A 26629-nucleotide genomic window follows, 5' to 3' on the forward strand; every position below is an offset into this window, starting at 1 on the left:
CACATCCTCTTTATGTAGTGTAAACTCAAAACAATTAGCCATCAGCCCTATTCCTGACTTCTGCATGTATTCATGTTCTGAAAGCCTTTTTGAGGCAATGAGCCAAGATAGATCAACTCTTTTGGATAAACGTTGACAGGTTTAATGTGTAGGAGCATTAAAATAAGATAAAATAGTGCTTTACAGTGCAGCAATTATGGGAAAACTGATCTGATGCTGTAGTTTGGCCCACTGATTGTATATAAAAATGGATGTCACCTATAGATTTCCTGATGAGCAGTTTTGAAGCTCAGTGTAGCGACTACGGTCATCACTACCTTCGCAACACCTGATTCTTCCAAACTCTCAGAAAATCCAAAAGTGAGCAAACAGGTGTGAGGTAAGCTGAGGCCGACCACACTCTTAACTATGCATCACTTTAAGCCTTAATACACTTGAAATGGGTGAGTTACATAAAAGTTTACCCAGTTATCCTGAACTGAGAAAACAGCTGTAGAGACCAAAACCATTTCTCGTACCAGGCTGCAGACGCATTTAGTGAAACATCTATATATGTGTGAAGCTCTATATTTTAGTAAGCAATGAAATGCTATTAAAGCTAATAAAGCTATTTTTGGCTGCTTGGGGGCAACAAAATTTAAACAACTGTGTCAAATTCGAGCTCTTTTAAAGGATAGCACCTCCTGAAAATCTAGTTTTGCTGACCTCTAGTGGTTCAGCTTCTCACCTTGCTGCAGTGATCTACAGGTGAACTCCATTATTCATCGGCCATCACTGCCAGGTGTGTTTTCAGGTGCACTTCTGAGAAGACTTAAACCTTAATTAACTCTTGAATGTTGCCTATTTCCAGTAGACATAGTGTAACATGAGCACCAATTTAGAGGCCAAGTCCAACCTTTTGACTTTCTATTTGCTCCCCAACTGTTTCTGAGTGATATATTTTCTGTTACAGCTGTAACTACCTTTGCCATTTGGAGCTGGGCAGGCAGTGCACAGTGGGATTTTTGGAGCTTTTTTTAAAAACTGAAAACAACCCCCTGCCCAAAGAAATGAGCTCTTTGGTCCCCGAACTGAATGGAACTGCAGATTCAGGTGACAATTTTCTGAGCGTTTGTTATTACAAGCAACTCATCCACATGGAAGTACTCTTTTGATCCATTGTTACTTCTATTGTTGATCCATTTTGATGAAACCGTCTGGTGTAAAATGAAAATGTCAACTGATGGGAGCTCATAGAGTGGTGCAAATTTGCAATGTTGCTATTAGACCCAATAACTGAAGCAAACCACTGTGTTGAATAGACTTAAATCATCTTTAATTGCATGTTGATATACTGCAAAGACAGGTAGAGAGAGATTCAAAGCCAACTGAGGGAGAGGATGGTTCATATCTGTTTGCACTCAGTTTCCCGCCTGTCTGTTCATAAATATGTCCACTCTCTGAATTTCTTTTATACTAGTATGAGCAAACACAGTGTTGAAGAGCCACACGAGATCCACACGTCATTCATGAAGCAGTGCACTGGTATGGCAGAGCCCTTTTTGTGAGTTTCTTCATGAAAGGTAGCCTCCGTTGCGCTTCCACATCATCCGCTACACTCCTAAAAATGCTACATTGGTTTTCCTCGCAAAAGCCACGATTTTCCGGTGTGCCTCGTGTTTATTGCACACGCATCTGTCCCCAAATACGCAAAGTAAAAGACATAAAAACAAACAAAAAAATGGCCATGAAAGAGGCGTCTAATTTGCCGCGAGGCACAGAAACTCCCAAATATATATTTTGTGTTTGAACGAGTGTTTGCCATCATAAAGAATTCATTTCTAAGAGATATTTTTTACTTCCAACACAAACCTTCTTTTCCCACTAGTGTGCTCACAGCGAGGTCAGTCATGCACAATATATTCAAGACTTCTGGGTTCAAATAGGCCTTCAAACTGATGTCATGCATGAGAAAAATCAATCACATTATATCGGATTTTAAACAAATAAATGAGCAATCGTACAATCATCATCAATCACTGTAAAAATCCATAATAATAGATGCAATCTGCTAAAAGTTAACCTTCAAAAAGTTTGCTTGCAGCCAGTAAAAGTGTTAAAACTGATCATCATCGCAGCAGCTCGTCAATTTGAAAGCGCTAATTCTTCTCTTTTGTGTTGTGAAATAATAACAAAAGCCATTACGGAGGAAAAGTCTCGATGCTGCTGTGATCAGGTCACACATACAGCACTCATCATCTCTGCCACACAACAACAGACGGTTTTTCTTTTTATTTTATTATATCGGCAACCTCTGTCTTTTCTCGGGGTGAAATCCTAAGTGGAAAAAGGACAGAAAGACGAGATAGAGACCTCCAGAGCAGAGGCTCTGTGATTATAAATCAACAAATCAGACAGATGGAGGTCAGATGGGGAGCAGAGTTAACCTGAACATCCATTCCACAGTACCTGGTGGGGGCTTATGTTTAAAAGATGTACGCATTCTGGGGCCGGGGCAGTCGCTGACCTATTTCAGATTGAAGGACGGGGCGATAGCGATTTGAAGGGGGCTAAAGGTGGCTTGCTTGTCCTTTCTGACACTGCTCCAATGTGGTATTTACAATCTAGGCTGAGGTGAAATAGAAAGAGATCAGATAATGCATTCTTTTTGTTCCATTCTTATTTAAAAGCAGGATAGCCAACAGCACAAACAATACCATTAATGCCAGCATTTGCAATAGAAGCCGTGTAGTTTTAGCCTTTTTGAAAATGTCAGACTGAAAGGTTAACAGAGAGGAGAAAACAGTCGCAAGGATCTGAAACCAAACCTGGGACATAAAGGGACAGTATCTGGATGTTTCTGTGGGCGGATTCAGTCCTGCAGTTATCCACCGACGGAGACACACACACATACACACACACACACACACACACACACACACACACACACACACACACAATGGTGGCACAGTGGCAAATTAAAGTCTCGACATTTAACATTTTTTGTAGCAGAAGCGTCTTCATGGAAGTTCACGGTGCGATTTTTCCTGAAAAGCGAAGAAGCATTTTGAGAAACAACAGATGACTGCACAGTGTGTTGTTACATACATTACATGTGAACACTGGAGTTTTAGAAAAGTTCAAGAGATGCCCAAGATATAAGAAAAACTCTCCCTTCATCTTCAGATAAAAGTGGCCACGATTTCCTGGGAAGCCTTAGCGATATTAAACATGAAGGGTAAGAGACAAGCAACAATCATCTGAACCATCCTGGACTGACTTTTTTTGTTTTTGTTTTTGGTATGGCAGCAATCCGTGTGATTGGTTGCCTTTGGTTCCTGTCATTCTTCTCTGTGGTTTGATGTATGGAGAGTGACAATTGAGTGCGAGTGTTTTCTGATGATAGAGAGCCACAACGGAACAGAGGAGCAGATGACAAATACAGCTTATCGGAGGTTGTCATTTTGCTTTTCTTTTTTTTTAAATCCCGGGGAGCAGACAAGAAGAGAGAAGGCCCTCCATCACATAAATAAATCAGCAACAGCGCAAATGGGTAGATAGGTTTTTATGAAATATCCGTTTTTTTACTCATTTTTTTTTGTGCTCCTTGAGGGAGAAGCCTGAAAGGACTATTTTCTCAAAGCAAAGGAGGAGTTTTTTTTCTTTTTTCTTCTAGCCCTAGCATTTAGTCAAGTGCAAAGGAGTCATTGTTTAGTGGAGGCATATGTATTTTGGCACACGTTTTCAGTTAAGTGTCAACTATGCACGTATGTGCACGTACAGCACAGTAGGCATGAGGTTTGGGATGATAAAAGCGAACAGAAGCAGAAGGTCCTTGGAGTGCGTCCATCCATTACTGGGACAACAGTTTGAGGGATTCATGTATTTCTCTTGTTGTTGTTCTTGTTGGTGGTGAATACTGGAACTACAAGGAATCCAACCACAAACTGAATATCTGTGAGTTTTTCTCTAGCAAGAGTTAAAACTGACAAAAAGTTATAGAAATTTGTTAAAACTACATAATATTTCAAAATACATGTGGAATCAAGTAAAACTTTATATATGCACTTTATTTCTCCTTATCTCTTTTAAAACCTTGATTTTTTTTTTGTTTTATCTTTTTCCTTAAATATATGCATATAAGTGGGATTTTATTTTTTCATTATAGCTCTTTCATCTGTATGTATATATGTACATTATGTACTGACAAATAGGTAGAGAAGGGGTTAATGTGGAAGTGTGTCGGTGTTTCAGGGGAAGGATACTAATTATTTATTTACACCATGCTCCGAGAGCCACTTGGGGTCCGGTGTAGACCGAGACGAGGGTCTGGGGGTATGTACTGATGAGGGTGGTTGTAAGGGGGAGGCGGGGGAGGCAGCGGGGGCTGGTGGCCGTCGCTGCCGTGGGAGCCGTCCGGGGATCGGACGGGGGTGGACATGGCGGACTGGCTAAGCTGGTGGTGGCTGTGGTGGTGGTGCTGGTAGTGGTGGTGTTCGGGCGTTTGGCTGAGGAAGGCCTCCATGCGTCCATGGCTGCTGTTGTCCAGCATGATGACCTTGACGATCTGCTGACACTGGATGAGTGTCTCGGGCCGCAGGTCGGCCATGCTGACAGTGGGCTGGTGGTGCTGCTGGAGGGGGAGATGGTGGGCGGGGGTGCTCGCCGCCGACTGCAGCTGCGGGTGCTGAGGTGGAGGCGCCGGCCCCTGGGTCAACCCCGGGGGTCCCTGCCGGAAAAGCAGCTCTCCCCGGTGGTTAAGAAGGGCCACGCTCTCGGGACTCCGAGCCGTGCTGCTGCTGCTGCTGCTGAGCTGGTACGTCTGAAGCCTGTTGTGAATTGACACCTAGTTTAGAAAACAGCCAAGAGAACAGCATCAAATGTTATAAAACTGTTTCCTCCTCTACAATCCGTCAAGCCCTCTTTTTCTTTTTTTTGGGGGGGGGGGGGTGGTGGTGGTGGTGGTTGGTGAAAGCACAGCATACGCACACGCACACACACACACGCACACACACGGGGCATGCGTGGGGCTCGGGTGTTATCAGGGAGGTGTCAAATCATTGTGAGTACTGTACGCTCCCCTCCCTCCACCCCCACAGGTTGTGTAGATTGAGATGCTGGGAACACCAGTGTGTGACTGGGGTCAGGAGAACAGTGGTGGAGGAGGGATGTGGATCAGAACGATGCTACAAAAGGGGCCCGGTGGTTCCAAAGGGGACACTGAGGGCCCCTGTGTCTCCCTTCCAAACCACTGTGTGGCACTATGGGGACAGCGGACACGAGGAGACTTGGGGAGGGGGAGTCGAGGCAGCCAGAACATAGACGGAGGTTATACGAAGAAGAGGGAGAGGTGGAAGAAGAGGAGGAGAGGAAGTGAGCACACTGACAACCACAGACGTCCACAGGCAACAGTCATTTTAGGATGCAAAGCTCCAGATGTCACATTTGTTTCAACTCTCTGTTTCCTGCAGACAGCTTCCTTCCCTCAGTGTTCTTCCTGTTATCTCTGCTCCTTTACTGTATCTCTCCTCGGATTCTTTTTTCAAAAAATGTATTCTATTTCAGGAATCACGTCACATCCACTAAGTTACACTGCGCTTCTCAAAACAAAAGTATCGTCAAAATTCATCGAATGAGCACAAACTGAAATGCATATTGTGTTTGGTGGAAGAAGCTCATGTTAAAGTTGTGAAAAATCTGCAACAATATGCAATAAGTGTTTGTACCTTTAATCAAGATCAAGTTACAGTAATTTCAAAGTAGAAAAGTCTTTTTGGTTAATGTCTGACATTATCTGCATTCTACAACTTTGTGCTCAATTCTGAATTTTGTGAAAGCAATCTACATATTGCAATAAATTAACCGTATCAGTTGATTCAATCCTTGAAAACTCAAGTCTATATCAAGAATGTAATATTTTTTCCATTTGTTTTCTTACACACTGTCAGTCTGTACTATAATGTTGCTAACTTGCCAACTCTGCACCTTACAGTGGTCAAGGTTGTTCCTTAGACTGCTGCACCTAAAATCTTTGCTTTAAATCAATTTTATGTCTACTAAACAGTGGGTGTGTCAGTCAGAACATAATTTCCCACCAAAACTCTCCAGAATGGGGACTGCGTGAATAAGGTCAATGGTAATTCTATTGCAATATAGTAGACCTTCAATGTGAGGTATCTGAGGTAGGAAAGGGCTTACAGTAGTGTTCTCCCATTCACTTGCAGCAGCTCTGTGAAAGAACTCCATTAACATTTGGTCCTTTTCAATCCGCCAGCCGCTATTTCTCCTTGACGACTTTGCGCCTACATCTAAAGTACAGTATCGCTGCGCTCTGAAGCGCTCTACACACAAGGAGGAGGGTTTCACTGACTTTCTGGTGCCTTTCAAAAGTTAGACTTCTAAAGCGCTTTTTCAGATTTGCAATCCTTTCCACTAATCTGCAGCATCTGAACATGTCAGCTTCATGTCTCAATCAGTAGAGTGGACACTGCAACAGCAACAGCAATCTTATGAAATCAGACCTTGTATTATTCAAGTTTCCCTTTTAACATGTCTGAATTTTATGTAGTCGCACTAACAGATAGAAACGCAGATTCAGTAATAAGCAAGATGGTCCCAGAGGAACAAGAAGGAAGTCACCTTGGTGAGCTCTGTTGTTTTGGTTGTTGCCTTATTTCTATCACTATAATCAATGTTGTAGAGTTGTGGTTGAGTAGTAAAGTTGCTAATATTGATTTTGAGCTATTCTCCAGCGCCGTGGAGGCAAGTCTGTCCATGCAAGACTAATTTCAAGCTATCGACAGTTATCTGGACAGCTTGACAGGCTTACTGTTAGCTCAAGTGTACAGTTCTACTTATTAGTAACTCCTTGAATGTTGATGTACTGTCCAATGTTGGGCATGGGGCAAATATCACACACATACTGAGGCTCTGAAATAGGAATATCTAAATGAATCTGTGAGGAACATTAAAGATTCTATGGTGAAAATCCATTTTTATTGTGTTTTGAGGTTGTATAAAGTAAACGCTGTTAAGATATAAAGATTCTTACTTTGGCCGTTACTCGTGCTCCCCCACAACTAGCCAGCCTCCCAGCTTTACAAGCCAGTAAGACTTTTATTGAACTGCTATATTCCAACTGAAACACCAATAGCTGTCTAGCTGAAGATGTATAATCCTACCCCACCACTGCCCACTACTTCTAGATGAACCATTCAGAAAGAGCAGCTGCCTCTTGCAGTTGTACACTCAGCTTGGCCAGTGTTTACAACAGTTTGTTTTTCCCAAAATCCCAAAATAACTGTTCGGAATTGCACGGATGCAGTATAAAATAGTGACTGAAAAGAAGTCCATTAAGACTATATGCTAACCAGGAGTCGCATCAGAGTCATTTTCAAGCTGCAGCTCTGCATTGCTAAGCTACTCGTTTTATATCCGCAACATTGTCAGACAAACTCACCAAACTGACGAGTTAATAACAACGGCTGTTCTGTGAAGCTGGTGATATTTCCATGTAAGATTATCACTCAGAAAGTCAGAAGCAATAGAAAGTCCTGGTCTCACAAACTAGTTCACATCTATGTCAACTGCTGCGCTGTGCTATCAAGGGTTTTTGCTTCATGCAATCAGTCATATACACAGAGAGAGTCTTCTTCCTGAAGGGACATGAGGAGCTCAGCTGCATTTAAAGCTACAGACACTGAAACAGCCAGTTTGAAAAAGGAATGAAACCAGGTTTATTTAACAGATTGATGAGCCCAGTAATGTTATGTTTCTCAGGTCAAAAAAGGACTTATATTGAAAGAATAAGTTCATTTTACCAATTGCAGAAATTTGAATTTCATTAATAGATTTTTCTAGAGCCCAATGTGACATCACCAATTGTATTGTTGAAAATGACTATATAAAACTAACTAAATATCTTTGTGTTTTGCAAAACAAGCAAGGGTAACCAACACCATATTGGGAAATTGTCATCTTTTCATTATTTTTGACATTTCCAGAGAAAACAAATCATTAATTATTCAGAAGAAAATGGCAAATTAATTTAAAATCAAAACAGCTGTTAGTTGTGGTTGCATTTGTGATTTGAACTGAGATGATCCCAGCTGACATGACTCTGCTCTGACGATCTCATCCACTTGCCTTGTGAAGCTGGTGGACACAGTGGGTGGATCATTAGCCTGACTGGATGCACTTGGAAAGCAGCTGGCAGGCCTTTAAAAGCTGGTTAGTTGGAGCAACCACTGTTTGCCAGCCTTTCTTACCAGTGACAATGACCTGATTTATTTTTTGGCTTTCAAAACACAGAACCCATGTGCTGCTTTCTGTTCTCTAAACACGTGCTCGTACTTGCTTTTTTGCAAAGCACTCTCCTCTGTCTGTCATTATTTATTTGTTGAGGCTAAAAGATTTTTTTACTTCTGCCACAAAAACATGCAAACTTCACCAATCAGTGGGTAGCATGTTGACTCTTTGTAGCCTGAGAAGCCAAACCCAGGACAAATTCCCTTCTGTTAATGACTGTCTGTTCCCTACAAATATTAATTGCTGTCAGCTCACGGTAAATCAGACTGAAAATTTAAAACTGCTGGGGACAAATCCAGCATTTAAGAAAGGATGGGGATCATGTAGATTACCTCAACAGTCTTCAATTTCCGAAACCCCAGCACAGACAGACAGGCTTATTGTCACCGCTCTGAGGCAGACGGTAACATTAGAATCTCAACACCTTACTTATCAAATCTCTGAAGCTCGTCTCGAGATTTAGTACCCTTAGATTCTTGCCTCTGGTATGAGCAAATATTTCTCCCACCTGGTTTCTGAGATTAATGTGTTTCGACAGCTAGCAGCTCCCCACCAGCCCCTGACATTTACTGTAGGCTGCATGGCAGAGGGGAAGATGACTGGTGAAGGTAGCTCAGACAAGCATGAAGACTGGCCTGAGGTGCAAACACTGGCAGAAAAATCTGGAGAAGGAAGTGCCCTCGAGTCAACCCATAAGAAAATTATCAAAATTCCTCTTTGGATTTGAATTAAAAAGCAATATTGCATGCGAAAATCGAACTTTTTTAATTAGATTTTTAATCTGGAGAAGTGATTGCATGGTGTAAAAGGCTGTCAAGCTCTTGGAAATTGAAGACCCAAAGGCTGCTGAGGGAGTCCCTGAATGAAGCACATAAAAAAGTCCTTAGTGAAGCAATGAGTGCATGTCTGCTCTGCTCTAATTAATCATTCGACAGCCATTTACGGATATGAAAATGATGCCTTTCGGTGTGACATATATGTAATTACTTCTCCTCAAAGCAGCACCTGAGAGTAGATTTACAACCTCGCGTATCACCAATGGGCCGTGTGGAATTCAAACAGCCACCGAATGTCAAATTGACCCTGTGTGTTTGGCGTTTCGCTCCCGCCCTAAACTCCACAGCCACAAAAAAGCAACTGGAAAAGGTCATGGGAAGCCTCTGGGCTGGTAATTGCAAGGTCCCGAGGCCCCGACGGTACTGTAGTTCAGCTTGCTCTCTTGCTCGCACGAAATGTACGCACGAGAAGTTTCCCCCCGGAGGTCTGGCGAGGAGTGGGGAGGTGACGACTCCGGGTCAAATGAGCGTTAAATTCATCTGCCTGCATGTTGCAGTGTTAATTAAGGTCTTTGTGCTGAATGTGGGCACACACACACACACACACACACACATTCACTCACACACGCAGTAGATGTATTCCACACATGTCCCCAGCTACTTTTAGAAATGGCCGCCTTCTCTTTTTTCCTCTAAAGCCCCCAAAGGAGTCACAATTTCTGCCCGAGCTTGTGAAACTAATTACAACCTATTTCTTTTAAGGCTCGCAGATAATATTTAAGCCTCTGAGTCTGATGCATTTTCAGCGTGAGGAGAACCTGTTCTTGTGTTCAGTTCCCCAAACCTCCATCTTTAATTTTGGGATGACAAAGGAGTCCTTTTATCTAATATTTTAGTTTGATTGGGTTTCCTCACATGCCCACAGCTCTGTACCCAGAAGCACTCGTTCGCTCATGCACTCTTCACCCACGCTTGCTTGACGCCCCTCAGTCCTAAAGCAATGACTAATCCTGAGCCTCTGTCCTGTCTCATCCTACCTGACACACTGCGCTGACTCTTACTGCTCTGACTTACCTGCTGTTTGGTACACGGACGTATCGCTAAGCACTTACCTCTACCGTGTTGTGTCCACTTCTGTCATCTACCTCCTGGTTTCCTGAAGGTGGGACAAATAGAAGGAAAAAGGGGGAAAAGAAGGTGGCAGCAAAATGTCTGGGTTAAACACTAATGTTCTCTTAAGGCGTCTTTGAATCGTTCGGGGCATGAAGCAGCTTTTAAATCATGAAGAATGGAAGATTAAACTTTTTGTATCTGGAAGAAAATGCAACTTTAAATGCATTATGTCTAGTCTACAAAGCATCACGTGCTTCTACTGTCTGTGGGCCTTTCCGAAACCAACAGAAAAATGAAGGAATCACATAAACAGTGTATTTTTGTAACAAAAAGTCCAAATGTTAGCTAATGTGGATTTAGTTCCACATACATACCATTAACTTCACGTGATTTTGTGAGGTTGCAGACTCCAGTCCTCGATGCTGCTCATGTTAGTGGCCTCTTTTTTTTTTTTTCGGGATTTGGGGAAGTTACCCTCCAGCAAATGGTCAAACCCACACAGCTTTAGCCAGCGTGTGTGGTTAAGCTTTATTTTTTTGCTGCAACTTTAATTGAAGCAAATGTCTGCTGTTGCTCAGATCTACGTTGAACAAGATCACAGTGATGAAAATGAACTCTGAAAATCTTTTTTTTTTTTTTTTTTTAATCTTCTCAACAAATCTATATTGTATCTCTCAAAACAAGCAGTCAGCACCATGGCTGAGCTCTTATGACTTGTGATTGTGTTGCCCAAAATAGATTTGAGGCGACATTATGCATCTGCACATTCTAGGAAAAACACCTCTAAATATGTGCTGAATAAATACGTTTATACATATGGATGAGTTTTGAGAGGTTTAGTCACTTACTTCAATCAGATTTAATAGTCAGGTGCAGAGTACTGGAAACCAGTCTTCCCCAGTTCAGAGCTGGCATGAGGAACTTTCAGGCTAACCTCTCCTGTCCTCTGGTGTTGTAGTTATTAGCTCAGCTACCAACATTACATAGCCTGTATGCGTGCAAATGCCCTCTAGATGCCACATCTAGACCCTCCAACCTTTCATATATGAATCACAATGAGTTATAGCTGTCTATGTAATGGATCAAAATGTACAGTGGCAGGCAGCATGTAGTGGCTTTATGATAGTAACATGAGACCATGATCCATAATCCAGTATGATGGATTGTGTAAATTTTTTTTGTTGTTGTTTTCAAAGGAGAAATGAACTCAGAAAATCCCACTTGAATTTTTAACTTGGACCACGTAGTTATCAACTGCATATTTAAGACCCTTTACATGTTCCTCCTTTTAAAAACTGGGTCAGTCTGAGACAGTTCCTAGCAAAATAGTAGTTACCTAAAGTAAAAATAAAATCTGCTAGTTAAGCTGAAATGTGAAGCCGGCTTTTATTCACCTCTGTATGAAATCAGGAGCACATTGTTTAAAAAAAAACTGAGGATGCATTTCAAATCTGTCTTTACAAACTGAACATGTGCTGCAACAGAAAGCTTTGCAGGCCTATTAAGGGGGCGACGCTTAGCGAAAAGAGAACCGCACAAATCCTAAATAATCCAATGCTTTAGCTCATAAAATTCTGCAGGCAGCACCTTCTCCTTACAAATATGAATGTTGTCCTTTTTCAGTGGATCGATTCATAAAAACAGCAGCAGGATGGGGTCTCTGCACTGGGTTTTAAGAAGCAGCAGAGCTCACACACCTGATGGGGAGCCCTGTTTGCCGCGAAGCTCGAGCTGTGTGCCGTTGTTCTTCACCGAGTGCGTCTTGGCTCCCTGCTGCTTCTCCAGCTCCCCTGCGGAGAACAGAAAACAAAAATGATCATCCTCATAATCACCGTGACAGCGAGCAAAGGGAAGCAGATAAACCGGTGGATGGTGGCGGGTAAGAGCTTGTTTCTCTCCGTCAGAAGGGTGTGTATGAACCCACACATGCACTCGCTGCCTCCCACTCGCTCCTCGAAGCTCAAAACATGACGCTCCATCTCTCTAATTAAACTTCACACTTGATGGTAATTGCATGTCATTCCAATCATGATGACTAAATGTTGTTTTGTCTCCAACACCACACTGCATTCTAATTCTGATGCTGAAATACTGAACTGCCAGGTGAGACTTTCAGGGCGCAGAACAGCGTGTCCTTCAAATCTGCATCCTGCAAATCTGAGAGGAACTGAAAGGAAAACGTCCTGTTTTGTAGTTTGTTCCTCAGAAATGAAAGCTGAAACTGAAGGTGAAACCGTACTGTAAATGTTTCAGGATAACTTTATTTTGCAGGTCTTGATTTCCTTCATATTTTCATAATAAACTACTGCAAAGTTTCCTGGAAGTAAATCAATATTTCTTATTAAAAATGGCAACTGTTAGTCTTATAGAAGATCAGCAGCCTACAATTCAACATATATGAAAAATGAAGTAGCAATCAACTGATAACGATATTTGCTTGGGTTTGAAATGTAGCTGTTTTAGATAAGAAATTTCCATTGTTAATCTATGATTTAAGCCAAATTACATGGTTCTTTCAAGGAAGTTTTCTTGAATAGTAGTAGTTTTTTTTTTTTACTCCTATCACATTATTACTCACAGAAATGTATTTTGTGCACCAACAAGATTCTAATACAATCAAAAAAATTTCATTTGAATTTGTTTGTTTATATTACTAAGTTTGTGAAACAACAAACAACAGATATACACTCTTGTTCAAAAGTTTGGGCTCACTTAGAAATGTCCTTATTATTGAAAGAAAATCCTTTTTTTTTCAAAGAAGATAACATTAGATTAATCAGAAATACAGTCTAGACATTGTTAATGTGGTAAATGACTATTCTAGCTGGAAATGACTGATTTTTAATGGAATATCTCCATAGGGGTACAGAGGAACATTTCCAGCAACCATCACTCCTGTGTTCTAATGCTACATTGTGTTAGTTAATGGTGTTGAAAGGTTAATTGATGATTAGAAAACCCTTGTGCAGTTATGTTAGCACATGAATAAAAGTGTGAGTTTTCATGGAAAACATGAAATTGTCTGGGTGAACGGTAGTGTATGTAGAACATGTACTACATTTTAGTGCTCATACCTGTGGGGTTTAGTACATGTTGAGTTAGGGAAAAACTGACTATAAATTTGATATGTATTTTACTAATTCTATTTTGAATCCATTTTCATACTTGTTTCCTATCTGCTTTGTGCTTACACAACCTGCAGTTCAGCCCAGTTCCGACAAAAATGGATGGGAGATTTTATTTATTTTACAGAATCTTGGCAATGTAGATGCTTTATTTTTGTTGGCTTTATTTGATAGGCACAGTTAAGAGGCAGACAGGAAAGCAGGGAGAAGAATGGGGGGAACACATGCAGTAAAGGGACATAAGCTGGAATCGAACCCAGGCCGCTGTGCACATGGGTCACTTGCTCAACCAGCTGAGCTATCCGGGAACCCATGTTTGTTGAATTTCAAAATTTAATTTTTAAATTTTTTTATTAATCCCCAGAGGGAAATTCTGTTTTTTTGCATATCCCAATTCGAGTCAGGGCGCAGGGTCAGCCATGGTACCGTCGTACCCCTGGAGCAGGAACGATTAAGGGCCTTGCTCAAGGGCCTGACAGCGGCCACATCGGGGGTTTGAACTGCTGACCTTCAGATCAGTAGTTCAGACCTTACCTGTTGTGCCACCACTGCCCCAAATTTGACATTTGGTTACATTTTCCAACAAAACACCACTTCACTGATGAAGGACTGTCAGAGAGGTGAAAATTTGAGGATTCTCTTGTGACTCTTTGAAAGATTGCACGCCTTTCAAACATGCTGGGGGGTTTGTGATTGAGAGGCTTAATATATGCTATTATATGCTTAGCAGTAAAATTGTGCAATTAAAATTAGGCCCACAGACTACAGTAATCACTGACATATTGACTGTAGAGAGGAAAACAAACACTAAACTCTGAATTGTTACTTCCTGTGCCGGTAAAGAGAGAGTTGGGAAGTGAATGAGGATAATCAATTCTATCATAAATCTTTCTTATTAAATAAAGCCATGTGCTGGAAAAAAATCCATCTCCACATAAATGAACTCCTTCCTCTTTCAAAGAGGGGAAGCCCAAACATAAGTGAGTTTGCCGCAGGCCTGTTTACTAATGTTCAAAACGAAGCCCTCCGAGGAGGAAAGATGTGATGTTTGCCGGCGCAGGTGCCAGCTCTTTCTTGTTCCACATTTTAAAGATGCTCATCTAGCGAATCAGAAAATGCTTGCTGTCTCTGCAAATATAATAAATGAATCCTGACTTTCATTCGTATCTGTGCATTGGCTTGTGTGTTTTCATATGAGGTGAATGTCCATTCTTTGCACAGTTCTACAGAGAGAAATATCTTCCTTTAGTCAACTCCTGCCTGTCTCCACATGTTGTTGCCTCCCTCCCTGTGAAGGGTGAGACAGTTGCATCAAATCCCAGCAGGGATGCTCTCTTTGATGCCCACTGGCAGGAGTCAGGCTCCAGATACTGAGGTATTCCATGTGTGTCTAAGTACATGCGAGCGTAAGGTGAGAATCACCGACAGAATTTCACATGCACACGAGTCCAAACAAGCCAGACGCCTGGCCGCTTTGAGGAACGCTGGTCTATTTTCACCTCCAGTTTACTGCCCTCCTGCAGTCAGCTGGAGCTGCAGTGCACCAAAAGACACAAAAGAGGAAGTCAGTCTGCACCATACATGGATGGAACGCTGGCTGTATGTCTGCACATAATACACAACAGAAGATGATTTCTGACTTGTGTCTGTCAGCTGAGGGCTGATTCTCACTCAAAGTACCAAAGAATCCACAGAACTCTCCAAGATATGAGATTATTGATTTGGTTCCCAATGGAATAGGACGGTGACACTTCTTTTGTTGCATGGGAGGAAATGAATCAATTGGAAACTTCAGAACTTGGATTGCACTATCTAGCAATGTGTTTGTGTTTGTGGTGCAACTTGTCGTACCTGCTCAATCAGTTACAGAAGGGAAACAAAAATAACTTTTGTTGCTTTTATCACCAAGTGTTTCATGTTTCCTCAATATTTTCTGTCTTGTTTTGTCATATCATGATATACAACGACATATGGTTCAGAAAATATAGCTATTTGACTTCTGCATTGTTAATTCTCTTGGTAAAGTGTGCTCAAAGATGGGACTTTTCATGACTATTTCAACTTTTTTATATTTCAACCTACCCATAAATAGGGACTATTTGATCTGCTTGTCTAATATTTCAGATTCTAAATCAACTGCATGATGAGAAATAAGAAAATTAAGTTATTTTTTTCTTTAATAGTTCCTGAGAGATATTCATTGAAACGTAGTCTGAAATTTCAATGTGCAAAAAAATGTGCTGAGGTAACAAAAAATAAATAAATAAAAAATTGGAAAGTACTCAATATAAGAATCTAAAATATCATACAGATATCTTTCAAAATGTTCATATTTTACGCTCTTTGATTTCTCTGCATAAAAAAATGCAGGGAAATCAAAGATTGTTAAGCAGAAATTGTTCAAAAAATGTTATGGTTTGAGACGGAATTACCCACAATGAAGAGCCTGACATCATTTCAAGGAATAACAACAACTAAATCAGAAGTATATGCAGATTCTTTTGGCTTCCTTTAGGTCATAAATAGTCTGAGCACACCAGACTATATAATCTGACACCCCATAGTTTTCCCACTATAGTATTTAGCAGCACCCGGTTTACACTCCTTGTCTGCTTTATCAAAGAAGGCTACATGATCGGAGACGTCATAGAAGATATTGCTAATGAAGGGGAAATAAATAGGGACAAGTAACACATGTAGAAATTCTTTCAATGTTTTTAAAAAAGGGGTAAAAACACCACTTCCCCACAACACAGACACTCACACTCGATACGTATCTGCTCCATCTCCGACACCTCTGCGATTGACTCTTTCAGGTCTTCTACAAACTTGAGCAGCTCTTCAGCACTTTGGGCGCAGAAGTTGAGAACCTGCTTCTTGTCTGAGCCAAACGGGGAGAGGATGGTGATTCCATGAGGGTAGTCTGCGGAGCACAGAGGAGATTAAAGCCGATGAGCCGCATGTGAAAAGAAAATAGAAGCTGCATTAGCAATAACCGAGTGTTCAGGTATGACGAGTATAAAAAAAAAGATCCTAGAGGTCAATTTGAACTGTGAACTTGTATTTTGCAGATTTTCTTGTAAGATCTTGCGACTTAGAAAGGTTTGTGCAATTCATTTGAAAAATGTGACTGAAGGAAATGCTTTATCTACAGCATGGGTCTGTACTTTTTAACTTAAAATGTACTTCTGTACTTTTAAGTTGTACTTTTTAAGTTCATTTATGTTTTTTTGTACCAGTAGTTTACAGGGAATGCATTGTGACTTACATTCATTCTCAAAAAGGTGGAACTGCATGCCAAGTAGGCCCATAGCTTTGCAGAAAGTGTAGGCTGCAGTACTCTTCTTCTTTGGACAAAGCTTCAGGATCTGCAGAAATAAAACAGCAACGAAACCAGAGATACAGTGGCAAATGTGTTAAATTCTTTTGTTCTATGTTCTCGATGCTTTACAAATCCTGTTGATTGTCGTGAGATTTCCATATCACAGAAGAACCTCGAAGAAAGCTCAAAGGGTACAAACTATTTGACAAATTAAAATACATTCCAAGAGTGGATAGTCAATATTAATGTACACTACGACCTTCAAAGTTATTCGGATTGTGCGTCAGCATTCTAATATGTATGAAAAACAACACCTTGGCTAGCTTATATCAGGATGTATCAGAGATGTTATGGAGCTTTTTCACTGAATGACCTTCCAGATAGAGAAAGATGAGGCAAATCTGTTTGCAGAGCGACTGTGGGGGCATAATTTACCAGGCAAGGCGTATTAAACTAATACATCACATTGGGGCTTTAAATACTTCTTCATGCGTTCAAGCTGATAGAACAGAGGCCAAATTCAAAGAAAAGTCCCCATCGCTTTCATTCCATAGTGAAAAAATTTCAAAGACAATTTCTGCCCCACTTTCAAAGCTGTCATGAGAGCTGCGTCTCTCTGGAATATGTCGCACCGCTAACTTTTAGTGCCAAATGAACGGAATTTCACTGTGATGTTGGAAGATAACTTATCTCCAAATCGGCCCTTTAAACTCTTTTCCTGTAGCGACCAATTACTGTTAAAGCTTTGGTAAAAAAAAATTAAAAAGCAGCTGCTCTGTTTTTCTCTTTTGTTTGTTGCAAGACTGAGATCAACATTTGACATCTGACAAAAATCTGAAAGGAGTTAAATTTTTCCAGATAACCCCTGTGTGGCTCCGAATGAGCACTTTAAATATGTCTAACATTAAACTTTTCGTAATTCCCAAAACTACACAACTCTGTATCTTATCTTTACCGTGGCTTAAGGGAAACACAGCTTTAACACCGAACTTTAAAGCTCCCAGTTGGGAGCAGATCTATGTTTACAGATACGCTGCAATGCTGCATTCGCGACTATCTCCTATTCAAAAAAAAAAAAAAAAAAAAAGAAGTTGGCTGGAGAGGCCTGAGTTATGAAACAACATAAAAGAAGAGGAGCCTTGAGAAATGGCTCACAGTCGAAGTAGGTGATGGTGCATTGCAGCTGTCACAACAAAATAAGCAGCTTTAAAGCTTGACAGTGTGCAGCACAAACAACCATTTGAGGGTGGTTTAAAAGACACTGTAAACATGAAAACAACAAAGACGAGTATGAATTGTTATACAGAATGTCTCGATATGATAGTCAATTTAATGACAGTATAAAGCTTACCACAATGAGATCATTGAAGAGGAAGACTTCTCTCTGGTGTGCTGCCTGTTTTTGGGCCTTGTTGACATCTGTCACCTCAAACAGTCGACTACAGCACACTAGTCTTCTATGAGGGACGGAAAGAACCTGGAGACGAAGGAACGGGCATCCAGGAAAAATTAGGTGTTGAGTCAGTCAGATTAAATTACTCATGAGAGGCTCCAGAATGATGCTGAAGACCAGATGAAGAAATTCTAGAGAAAACATGCAAACTGGGTGACCTTTAAGTCCCCATAGTCTGCTTCTTCTCTGCAAATTAAAGAAAGTCTCACATGTTCCCAGAATATGACCTAATTTTTCAGCTCAAAACATAGTAAAAATGGTTCATGCTACTATGGCTTTCTAACCTCTAATTTTATCCCTGTTCTAAACGAGCTGTTTCAGTGTCTATAGCTTTAAATGCAGCTGAACTGCTGCTGTTCACACCTCCTTCAGGAAGAAAACTGTCTCTGTCTGTGATTGATACATCAGCTTACAACATAGTGGCCGACACGGGAAAATAAGGAATTAAGGATGTTCTGTTGCTTCTAACTTTCTCTCTGAGTGATGATTTTATATGGAAATATCACAAACTTCACAGCACAGCCGTTGTTTTTAACTCACATGTACGGTGAGTTTGTCAGATGATGTTGCAGTTATTAAATCAATATTTTAGCAGTGCAAAGCTGCAGCTTGGAAATGGCTCTGAAATGACTGCTGGTTTAATCTTAATAGGCTTCGCTGCAGCCACTATTTCATACCCATTCTGCTGGATGACAACAGAAACAGAAAAATGTGTAAATGAGAACAGCCTTATAGGAAATTGGGCTCTATTAAAAGACAGAACTGGTGAACACAGAGAGTAGGACAGAGGCAAACAAGGTTTGATTTGACATGAAAACACCCACCCAGTCCTTGTTTATTCGGTTCAATCCCTCTTAAAGTTTCTATCATCTCTGATTTTCCTCCAGTGTGACAGTCTCTAGGAACCTCTGACATGTGGGCATGTGGTCAGAGCTAATAGTAGCAAAAGACTTGTGTTCACTCTTGCAGCCAACAGCAGAACATTTGGTGTATTTTGCTGATTGCTGAGACATTTTACAGTTAACAGAAGCATCTTTAGAAAGCAAACAAACCCAGTACACTGTGAGGCAGCTGCTGATTCTGAATGGCTCATCTGGAAGCAGTGGACAGTGAGGGAACAGGACTATGCAAAGTTCAACGACTATTGGTTCCCCAGTTACAACCTTGCAGTTCAGTAAAAATTTTCACTGGCTTATAAAGCTGGGAGGCTGTCTAGTGGCTTGAGGAATGGCAATGCCTTTATATCTTAACAGCTTTTACTTTACACCACCTAGTTTACAACAACCACAAAATACAATAGACATGGATATTCATGATATGGGACCTTTTAAGAGATGAATTTCTTCCAACTGGGGTTAAAATGTAACAGATGAAGAATTGCAGCTTTAAAAAAGAAGTTATTCAACCCAGCAAGCAGAGACAAATTAGTGACAATAACAATAACTTAAGGAGTGTTTAAAATGTTAATTAGAGCAACAGCTGCTGCTTAGCTTGTCCGGGGTTTTGATAAACATTGAGGAGAATGTGGCCATAAATACAGGTTTTACATTTTCGAGAAGTGTCTGTGTAAGGATTGGGGTTCTCCTTTACAGTTCATTTCATAAAATGTCAACTTGACTTGATATGGCAAAGAAAATCTCAGTTTAATACCGGAATAAAGTCACATTTTGTGATTCCTGCCTACTGTAAGTTTGACTCAGTTACATGTTTTTGCATTGTACTGTATGTGTGAGGGCAAGTTGCCATCTCGGTACCAAAAGACCTTTCACTGTAGTTGCAGATAAAATAAATTGGGCTTTTTTAAAGAAGAGTGAGACAGAAGGAAGAATTTAGTATTGCACATTCCATGTTTTGAGCACATGATTTTGATTCTAAGCCTGACTGTGACTAGTGCAGCTCCAGCTTCTGGTAACGGTAGTAGTCCTCTAAAAGGGATGTTCTGGCACAGGTCACTCATACAAAACTTCTATGAGTTGTTGCCAAATCGTGTTATTTTTCACCACATACATCTTGTTGTTTAGTCACAGGCTTCTGCACAAGGCCAAACTGGATTAGCAAAGGTGATGGTGGCAGCAATGCACTGCGCTTGGAGGGCTAATGTAAAGATATATATACATATATATATAGTTTTTTTTAACAAAATGCTGCAGAGGCCTGGCTTCTCCTCTTGGACTTAAATGCTTTTCCGAGTTTAAGCAGATTACACTGCAAAAATGGCTCATGCCTTCGGAGAGTGATCTAATCGTGTTGTCAACCCTTCACACTCTTGTCTCGTCCAGCTTTCCGTGTTCGATCACTGCAGAAATCCTAACAGCAGTGGGATGGCAGTTGGTAGATGTGGAATTGATCTCTCTTTGGGGTAAAATACAAATGGACGTAGCCTCCTTTCAGTTCTCTGTGTGTGCATTATCCAGTTTTTCGTGCGAACGATTTGCAATGCACACAGCCGCTGTCTGTTTCTCTCCTGCTTGCTCTTCCCTCATCACTGCAGGCTATAGACACTCCAGCCCAGCCTGCTTCCTCATTACACTAATGTCAGAAACATGTAAAGGCATCATTAGCCTGAAATACGAAAATCAGAAACAAGCCAAAAACAGCACTGACAGGATTTTTTGACAGGAGTTTACCCAATACATAAAACATACTTCACAAATGTTATTAGCAAATATTTTTGGAAATTTAAACAGTGATGAAATAGGGAAACATTTGGATGACAGGCACAAAGAGTTTATGTCAGTTATATGGGAAATAAAATCTCATGTGTGCTACTTCTTCTTAGGTAATAAAATACGTTTATAATCCACAATAGAGGTACTCTGCTGGGATATCATTTCTAAGAAAGAAACTTTATCTAAGTCTCTTTCTTTTTATGGCAGACAGCTCCCATTGGCAGGAATAGTCACTTCCCGTCACAACAATCCATCATTGTTTTGGCGATGACAGCACTCCTTCTGTCATCCTGTGGCTACTCATCTATCACTGAGAGACACTTAAAGGCACAAGCCAAAGAAAATGATGGGAGAAGTCCTTCCAGTGTCACAGATTCAATGTCATTTGGAAAGTCAACAGGATGTAACTGATAATAAATTCAAAATTAATTAAAATGTGAATTCATCCATTTTTGTTGATATGTCTGGACAGGTAGAGTCAACGGTTACAGTTACATAAAGATAATGATTATGTTTAGCAGGCTGAATGTTGACAGTTTTCATCCTATGACAGGAACAGTAATACTCAATACCCTGTTTAGTTCTGTTCATATCTGTTGCCCCTTGGCCATGTTATCTGCCATTACCCCTGTGTCCTACCACTGTTACGCCGATGACTCTCAGCTGTTTGTCTCATTTATTCCTGAAAATCAAAACAATCTAGATTCTCTGCATTGCTGCCCTAGTGCAATTAAGGACTGGAGGTCTTCTCATTTCCTACAACTTAATGTAGGTCAGACTGAAGTCTTGGTTATTGGTTCTGATCATATGTTAGCAGTATCACTCCCCAGATTGGATCACTAACATTGAATACAAGGGTGGAAACATGATAGAGATAAAGGCCATTGTTAGTACTACTATAGCACAGCTGAAGCGAATGGTAATGTCAAGGTTTTTTTTAAGATATTTAGTCAAAAAGCACATTGTTACTTTACAACGTTTCCATTTGCTTTCTTTTTTTTCTAGTTTACGAGCATCTTGGAAGCAATCTACAGTGTTGTCCTTCGTCCCCATTTTTACTGATGGCTCCTTATCTAAGATTAACTTGCTAACATGCTTACATTTTATAAGAGGAACTAATACGAAGAGATTGCTCTGCGAGTTTTTTGTTACACTGCTAACAACTTTCAGTTGACAGTAGCTAAAGCCAAAGTGTTTGAAGCTGATTTGTATAAAACTTGTGGCCAATTTGCCCAAAAATGTTGTTGCAAGTTAGTCAGTGATGGTCAGCAGGGGCAAACAGTAGTGCAAAACCCCTAGTAACCTTCTGGTAAAGAGTCACTCCAATGGTTTCTGATTTGCAGTAATGGACTTACTAAACTGACCACCATTGCGGTCCATAGACCCACTAGCATGACTGGAAATCTCAAACAACTATTGACTGATTTCTACAATCCTGTATCAGTGGCTTAGTCTGGACCTGAATACAATTTTTGTTGGAATGTTTCAAATTGGCTCTTGTATTTGGATGCAATATGTTTTGCAACGTTGAATAGCTAAGAGTCTGTGAGGGGAAAAGTGCTGCATATTTTATCTATATTTCATAAATAAAGGATTGGGAAGCCTGTTGCACTGAAAAAATTCAAACTAAATTCCCTGAACTGTCGAATCATTTCAAAAAGCCTTTCAGTGTTTTGAGTGGGAACACGCAGTACATTCCCACATGAATCAGTCTAATCAGTCAATTATAAAGCTAAATATTTTTGCCTCTATGTCTGTCTCAGACTTGTCCACTGTGAAACACATCAAGCTTTGCACAGAAACGTTCCCACCATTGTAAGAAATCAGCATGTGAATGTTTTCATCTCTGAAGTTGAGTCTTAAAGGTCCCATATGGTGAAAATCCATTTTTATTGTGTTTTGTTTGACTTAAGAAGATAGAGGTGTAAAACAAACGTTGCAAGAATATGAAAAAGTCTACCAGACTTACAAACCAGCCAGAATTTAATTAATTTTCTAAGTAGAAATTGAGGAACCAATAGCTGAAAATTTGCATAATCCTTCCCACTCACTGTCTAAAAGTTAGAAACCACAGCTGTGATGTGAATTCAGTGGTATATCCATGTGAAATGATCACTCAGAGAGAACGTTAGAAGCAGTAAAACGTCCTGGGTCCTGGTCGCATACACTCATTCATGTCTGTGTTGGCTGCAGTACTGTCAGCTGGTTTGTTTTTAGTGTCAATCACATACGCAGGGAGAGTCTTCTTCCTGAAGGGGCCGTAGACAGCAGCAGCTCAGCTGTATGTAAAGCCTGTTAACTATGACATGACTACAACCAAGAATAATATAGTCATGGTGAAATGACCCATCTTCACAACACTTCGAGCTGATAAATTGAAAGACACATTCTAGTGGATGTGAGACTTACAAATTTGCTGAAAATTGCACAATATGGGACCTTTGGCTAGAGAAGTTCCACTGTTGAACCCAGCCACATTTTGCTCCTCATGTGAATCAATTCTGCATTGAAGTCTTTTAACCTTAAACTGCTGAAAAGAAAAAGTAGTCTAATGATGGCAGTAGTTAATGACGTATCTAGCTGGAGTAATGATCTGAGATAATGATTGAGCTGCTGATGAGACATTTAATGGCTAATAAATGTGCTCCGCTAACGCTACCAAGGCCAGGTGATACTGATAAGGGCTTGAATAATGAGTGGGTGACTTGGAATTGAGTGAACAAAAAGTGTACCTGTCTGTGTGAACACATTCATCTTTTGTGTGTGTGCTACAGTTGAAGCTAAGTATGTTACTTTTGGCTGACAAAAGAAAGAAAACAATCTGCAGTATCTTTGAGAGGATATTTTATCAGGTTTTCTTACTGTTTTCATGCCTACGATGGACTGCTCAACCTTGGAGACGTAGGTGACGTGGTCTTCGTTGGAGCGCAACTCTCTCTGTTGTATTCTTTCGTAGATTCCCACCACCATGTCTCTGGGGATGTCTGCTCCATCGTCCACACCTAAGACAGGAATAGGCTGATTACTCACACATCACAGGGTGGTTGCTTTAAATTTCACCAGACAGCTCTGTCCATCTGAACGAATATGGAGTGACAGCTGTTTTAACAGTGGTAGAGGGACCAAAGTGTGTCTGCTCTGGCCTAAATACAGCAGGAGGATGTGTCTGTGCAACAGGAGGAGACACACACAAACAGGCAAATACAAACAAAAATTCAAATGCACCTCTGCATGGACCTGTGTGTGTGTACAGTGCTAAATACATTTGTCTTGCTTTATTTCATATACAAATAGTAAAGAGTAGAAAAAAAATCCATATTCAGAGCAAAAGAGAGCTTCTTCTCTGTCTCCTCATGCGTCTTTCTTTGACTTTCTGTCTTTCACTGTCTCCATTAAATAATGACTGAAGGAAATGTGAGAGGAGGTTAATTGGCAAAAGAAAGGTTAAGATCCCGCCTCGCTCGTAGAAGATTTTCTGTCTGGAACGCAGTGCAGTTCAAGGCCGTGGCATTCTGACGCAGGTAAAGCCACATGTCATTAGGCTGAAAGCTTACCCTCGAGATGCACCCCATTATATCGGCACAGCTGTACGACGCTGTGTGCTACATTGAGTTTTCAATGGGGCAGGATGTGTTTGGAGAAAATGAAGCCACGTCAAGTGATGGCGGTGTCAGTGAGGCACCGTGGGACACCGCCGAGACATCACTGCACATTATGGAGTCAGAGGGAGAGCAGGAGATGACCAGAGGGAAATGTGTGTAAAGTGTCAGATTAATAAGTAACATTTTTGTTGCTGACTGTCTCTTTTTTTCTCTTTTCCTGCCAGCTCTTCCACTTTTCTTGGACTCCTCAGACTTCAGTGCCTTTTTTTTTTAGCCATGCTAGCAGCACGGCTCCATGCATAGCAATGTCAACTGGTCCACCAGTTTGGCCCAATGTGAAATATCTGAAGAACTATTATTATTCATGGTCCACAGAAGATAAATCTTATTGACTTTTGTTTTTAAGAAAACCAACCAGATAAAGATCAACCGGATAAAAACTAATGAATGGATTGCTATGGCATTTTGTTACAAACGTTCCTCACATAAGAAATCCTCGTTACTCTTCTTTTGGTGCCCTCACAAGGTTTATATTGGTCGTTTGGAATGAGTGGAGTCTTGGACATTATTTTTCCTTCACAAAGAATTGTCTTAAGTGTGGTGTTCAGTATTTATTTACATAGCACCACCATCAAGACGGCCTGTAAAATCTAATAACATTAGCATCAGTGGTAGCTGGGCTTTGCGTTTCGTACTAATTGTCTATCTGTAGTTCTACATCATGGTTCCACAAGGGGAAAAAATTTGGTAGAGGACCTGACAAATCTGATAGTGAGACTTCAAAAAAATGGAAGGCCACCAACTAAAAATCAGTCAAAACTCAGTAGCTGCAGTAATCAGGAAGTATAGAATGAACCATAGTACCAATAATCACAGATACAGTGGTGGTCCTCTCAAAATGGCACTACAAATTGTGCGATCGCTCTGAAAAATGCATGAACAAGCACTTCAGACTTGGCGTTATCAGTGGAAATCTGAGTTTTGGGGACAAGTCAGGCAGTGTGAAGAACATTGTGAACATCAACCTCTATGAATGACATCCAAGAACAAAACTCTTGCAAAACTGACAGATTGAATTTTGCTTAAGAACATGACATGAACCCTTATTAATATTGGGATGACCTTCTTTGGTCAGATGAGACCAAGATAAATGTCTTTGTGTCAAATATGGACCAGCATGTCTGGTGTAAACCTGATCAGAACTACCACAGTGAATGCATCGTCCTGACAGTGAAACACAAGGGTGGCAGAGTGATGACATCGGGCTGCAAGAGCGAGATGACCTATTTTATTAAATGCCTGTGGATAAACCAAAATACTGGCTGACAAGATGAGTCTGCAGAAGCTTGACAGAAGAGGAATAATCCAACATGATAATGATCCAAAGCACACGGCCAAATCGTAGTATTGATGTGTGATTTTGGCAAAGTATGTTATCTGACTTGAATCCAATAGAGCACCTTCGGGGTATTTTAAGGAGAAAGACAGAGCAACAAAAACCCCTTCAGCAAAGAGCATAGTGACAAAAATCTCGGAAGAATAGCAGGACATTTTTTCAGAAATGTGTGGTATTTTCTGTGTTGAAGTTGGACTGAGTTTATCAAGTAAAGATTTACACATAAAGCATTGAAAAAAGATTGGAATCTCAAGAGGAGTATCGACTTCTGCTGCATTTAGTTTCAAATGTGGGGGCCTGCATTCTAAACAGTTTTTAATTTTACATAGGAGCAAATACTCTACTATTCAAATTAGAAGGAATGAAATTACTGGAAAATGATAAACTTTTAAATCATTTCCCATTGAAGCAATATTGCACACTCCCTTCTGTTGTATACTGCATGTAAAGTACTTTCAACTGAATAGTGAAATGCACTATACGAATAAACTTGCCTTTTACCCATTTTTTCCCTTGTAGCTTGAACTATGCATCAATTCTGTCTCCTCTTGTTCTCATCATCTCCAAGTTTAAAGCTGGCTGCTCACAAGCTTTATTGATGAGCGCCGGCCCACTGTAAGAGTTTAAAAAGAGAAGTGAAATTGCTCTGCGTATCTGAAACCCTCCTCTCTAAATTACAAATAAAGGATCCAATAACTAAGACAGTACAGTTCTTCAGTGAGCTGGCATTCTGGATTAATTTATGGCAAGAAGTGGGTTTATATTATGTTGCTCCACTCGGGGATAGCTTTGACACTGACAGTCTGTTTTAATTGAGATAATGAATGTTCTTTGGTTCTTCATTACTATTGGTTTCTGGTGCATAATTGCATTTCACCTTAGCCAAT

General features: G+C 40.6%; 1 protein-coding gene across 3 annotated transcripts in view; it reads right to left on the reverse strand.

The window, feature by feature from the left end:
- Nucleotides 1-1293: 1293 nt before the first annotated feature.
- The window catches only part of iqsec3a (IQ motif and Sec7 domain ArfGEF 3a), a 131072-nt gene continuing 105736 nt past the window's right edge, over nucleotides 1294-26629 (reverse strand). For 2 of the 3 annotated variants that reach the window (XM_023274706.3, XM_055006823.1), the window contains 7 exons: nucleotides 23607-23746; nucleotides 17974-18099; nucleotides 16569-16668; nucleotides 16065-16223; nucleotides 11873-11965; nucleotides 10175-10218; nucleotides 1294-4825 (listed from right to left, as the gene is read on the reverse strand). In XM_023274706.3, the coding sequence (XP_023130474.2) occupies nucleotides 4256-4825; nucleotides 10175-10218; nucleotides 11873-11965; nucleotides 16065-16223; nucleotides 16569-16668; nucleotides 17974-18099; nucleotides 23607-23746 (1232 nt within the window). In that variant the 3' untranslated portion in view covers nucleotides 1294-4255. The remainder of the gene's footprint in view (nucleotides 4826-10174; nucleotides 10219-11872; nucleotides 11966-16064; nucleotides 16224-16568; nucleotides 16669-17973; nucleotides 18100-23606; nucleotides 23747-26629) is intronic. The other variant, XM_023274707.3, reaches the window with a different exon arrangement.

Source organism: Amphiprion ocellaris, chromosome 21 (assembly GCF_022539595.1).
Source record: "Amphiprion ocellaris isolate individual 3 ecotype Okinawa chromosome 21, ASM2253959v1, whole genome shotgun sequence".
Classification (NCBI taxonomy): domain Eukaryota; kingdom Metazoa; phylum Chordata; class Actinopteri; family Pomacentridae; genus Amphiprion; species Amphiprion ocellaris.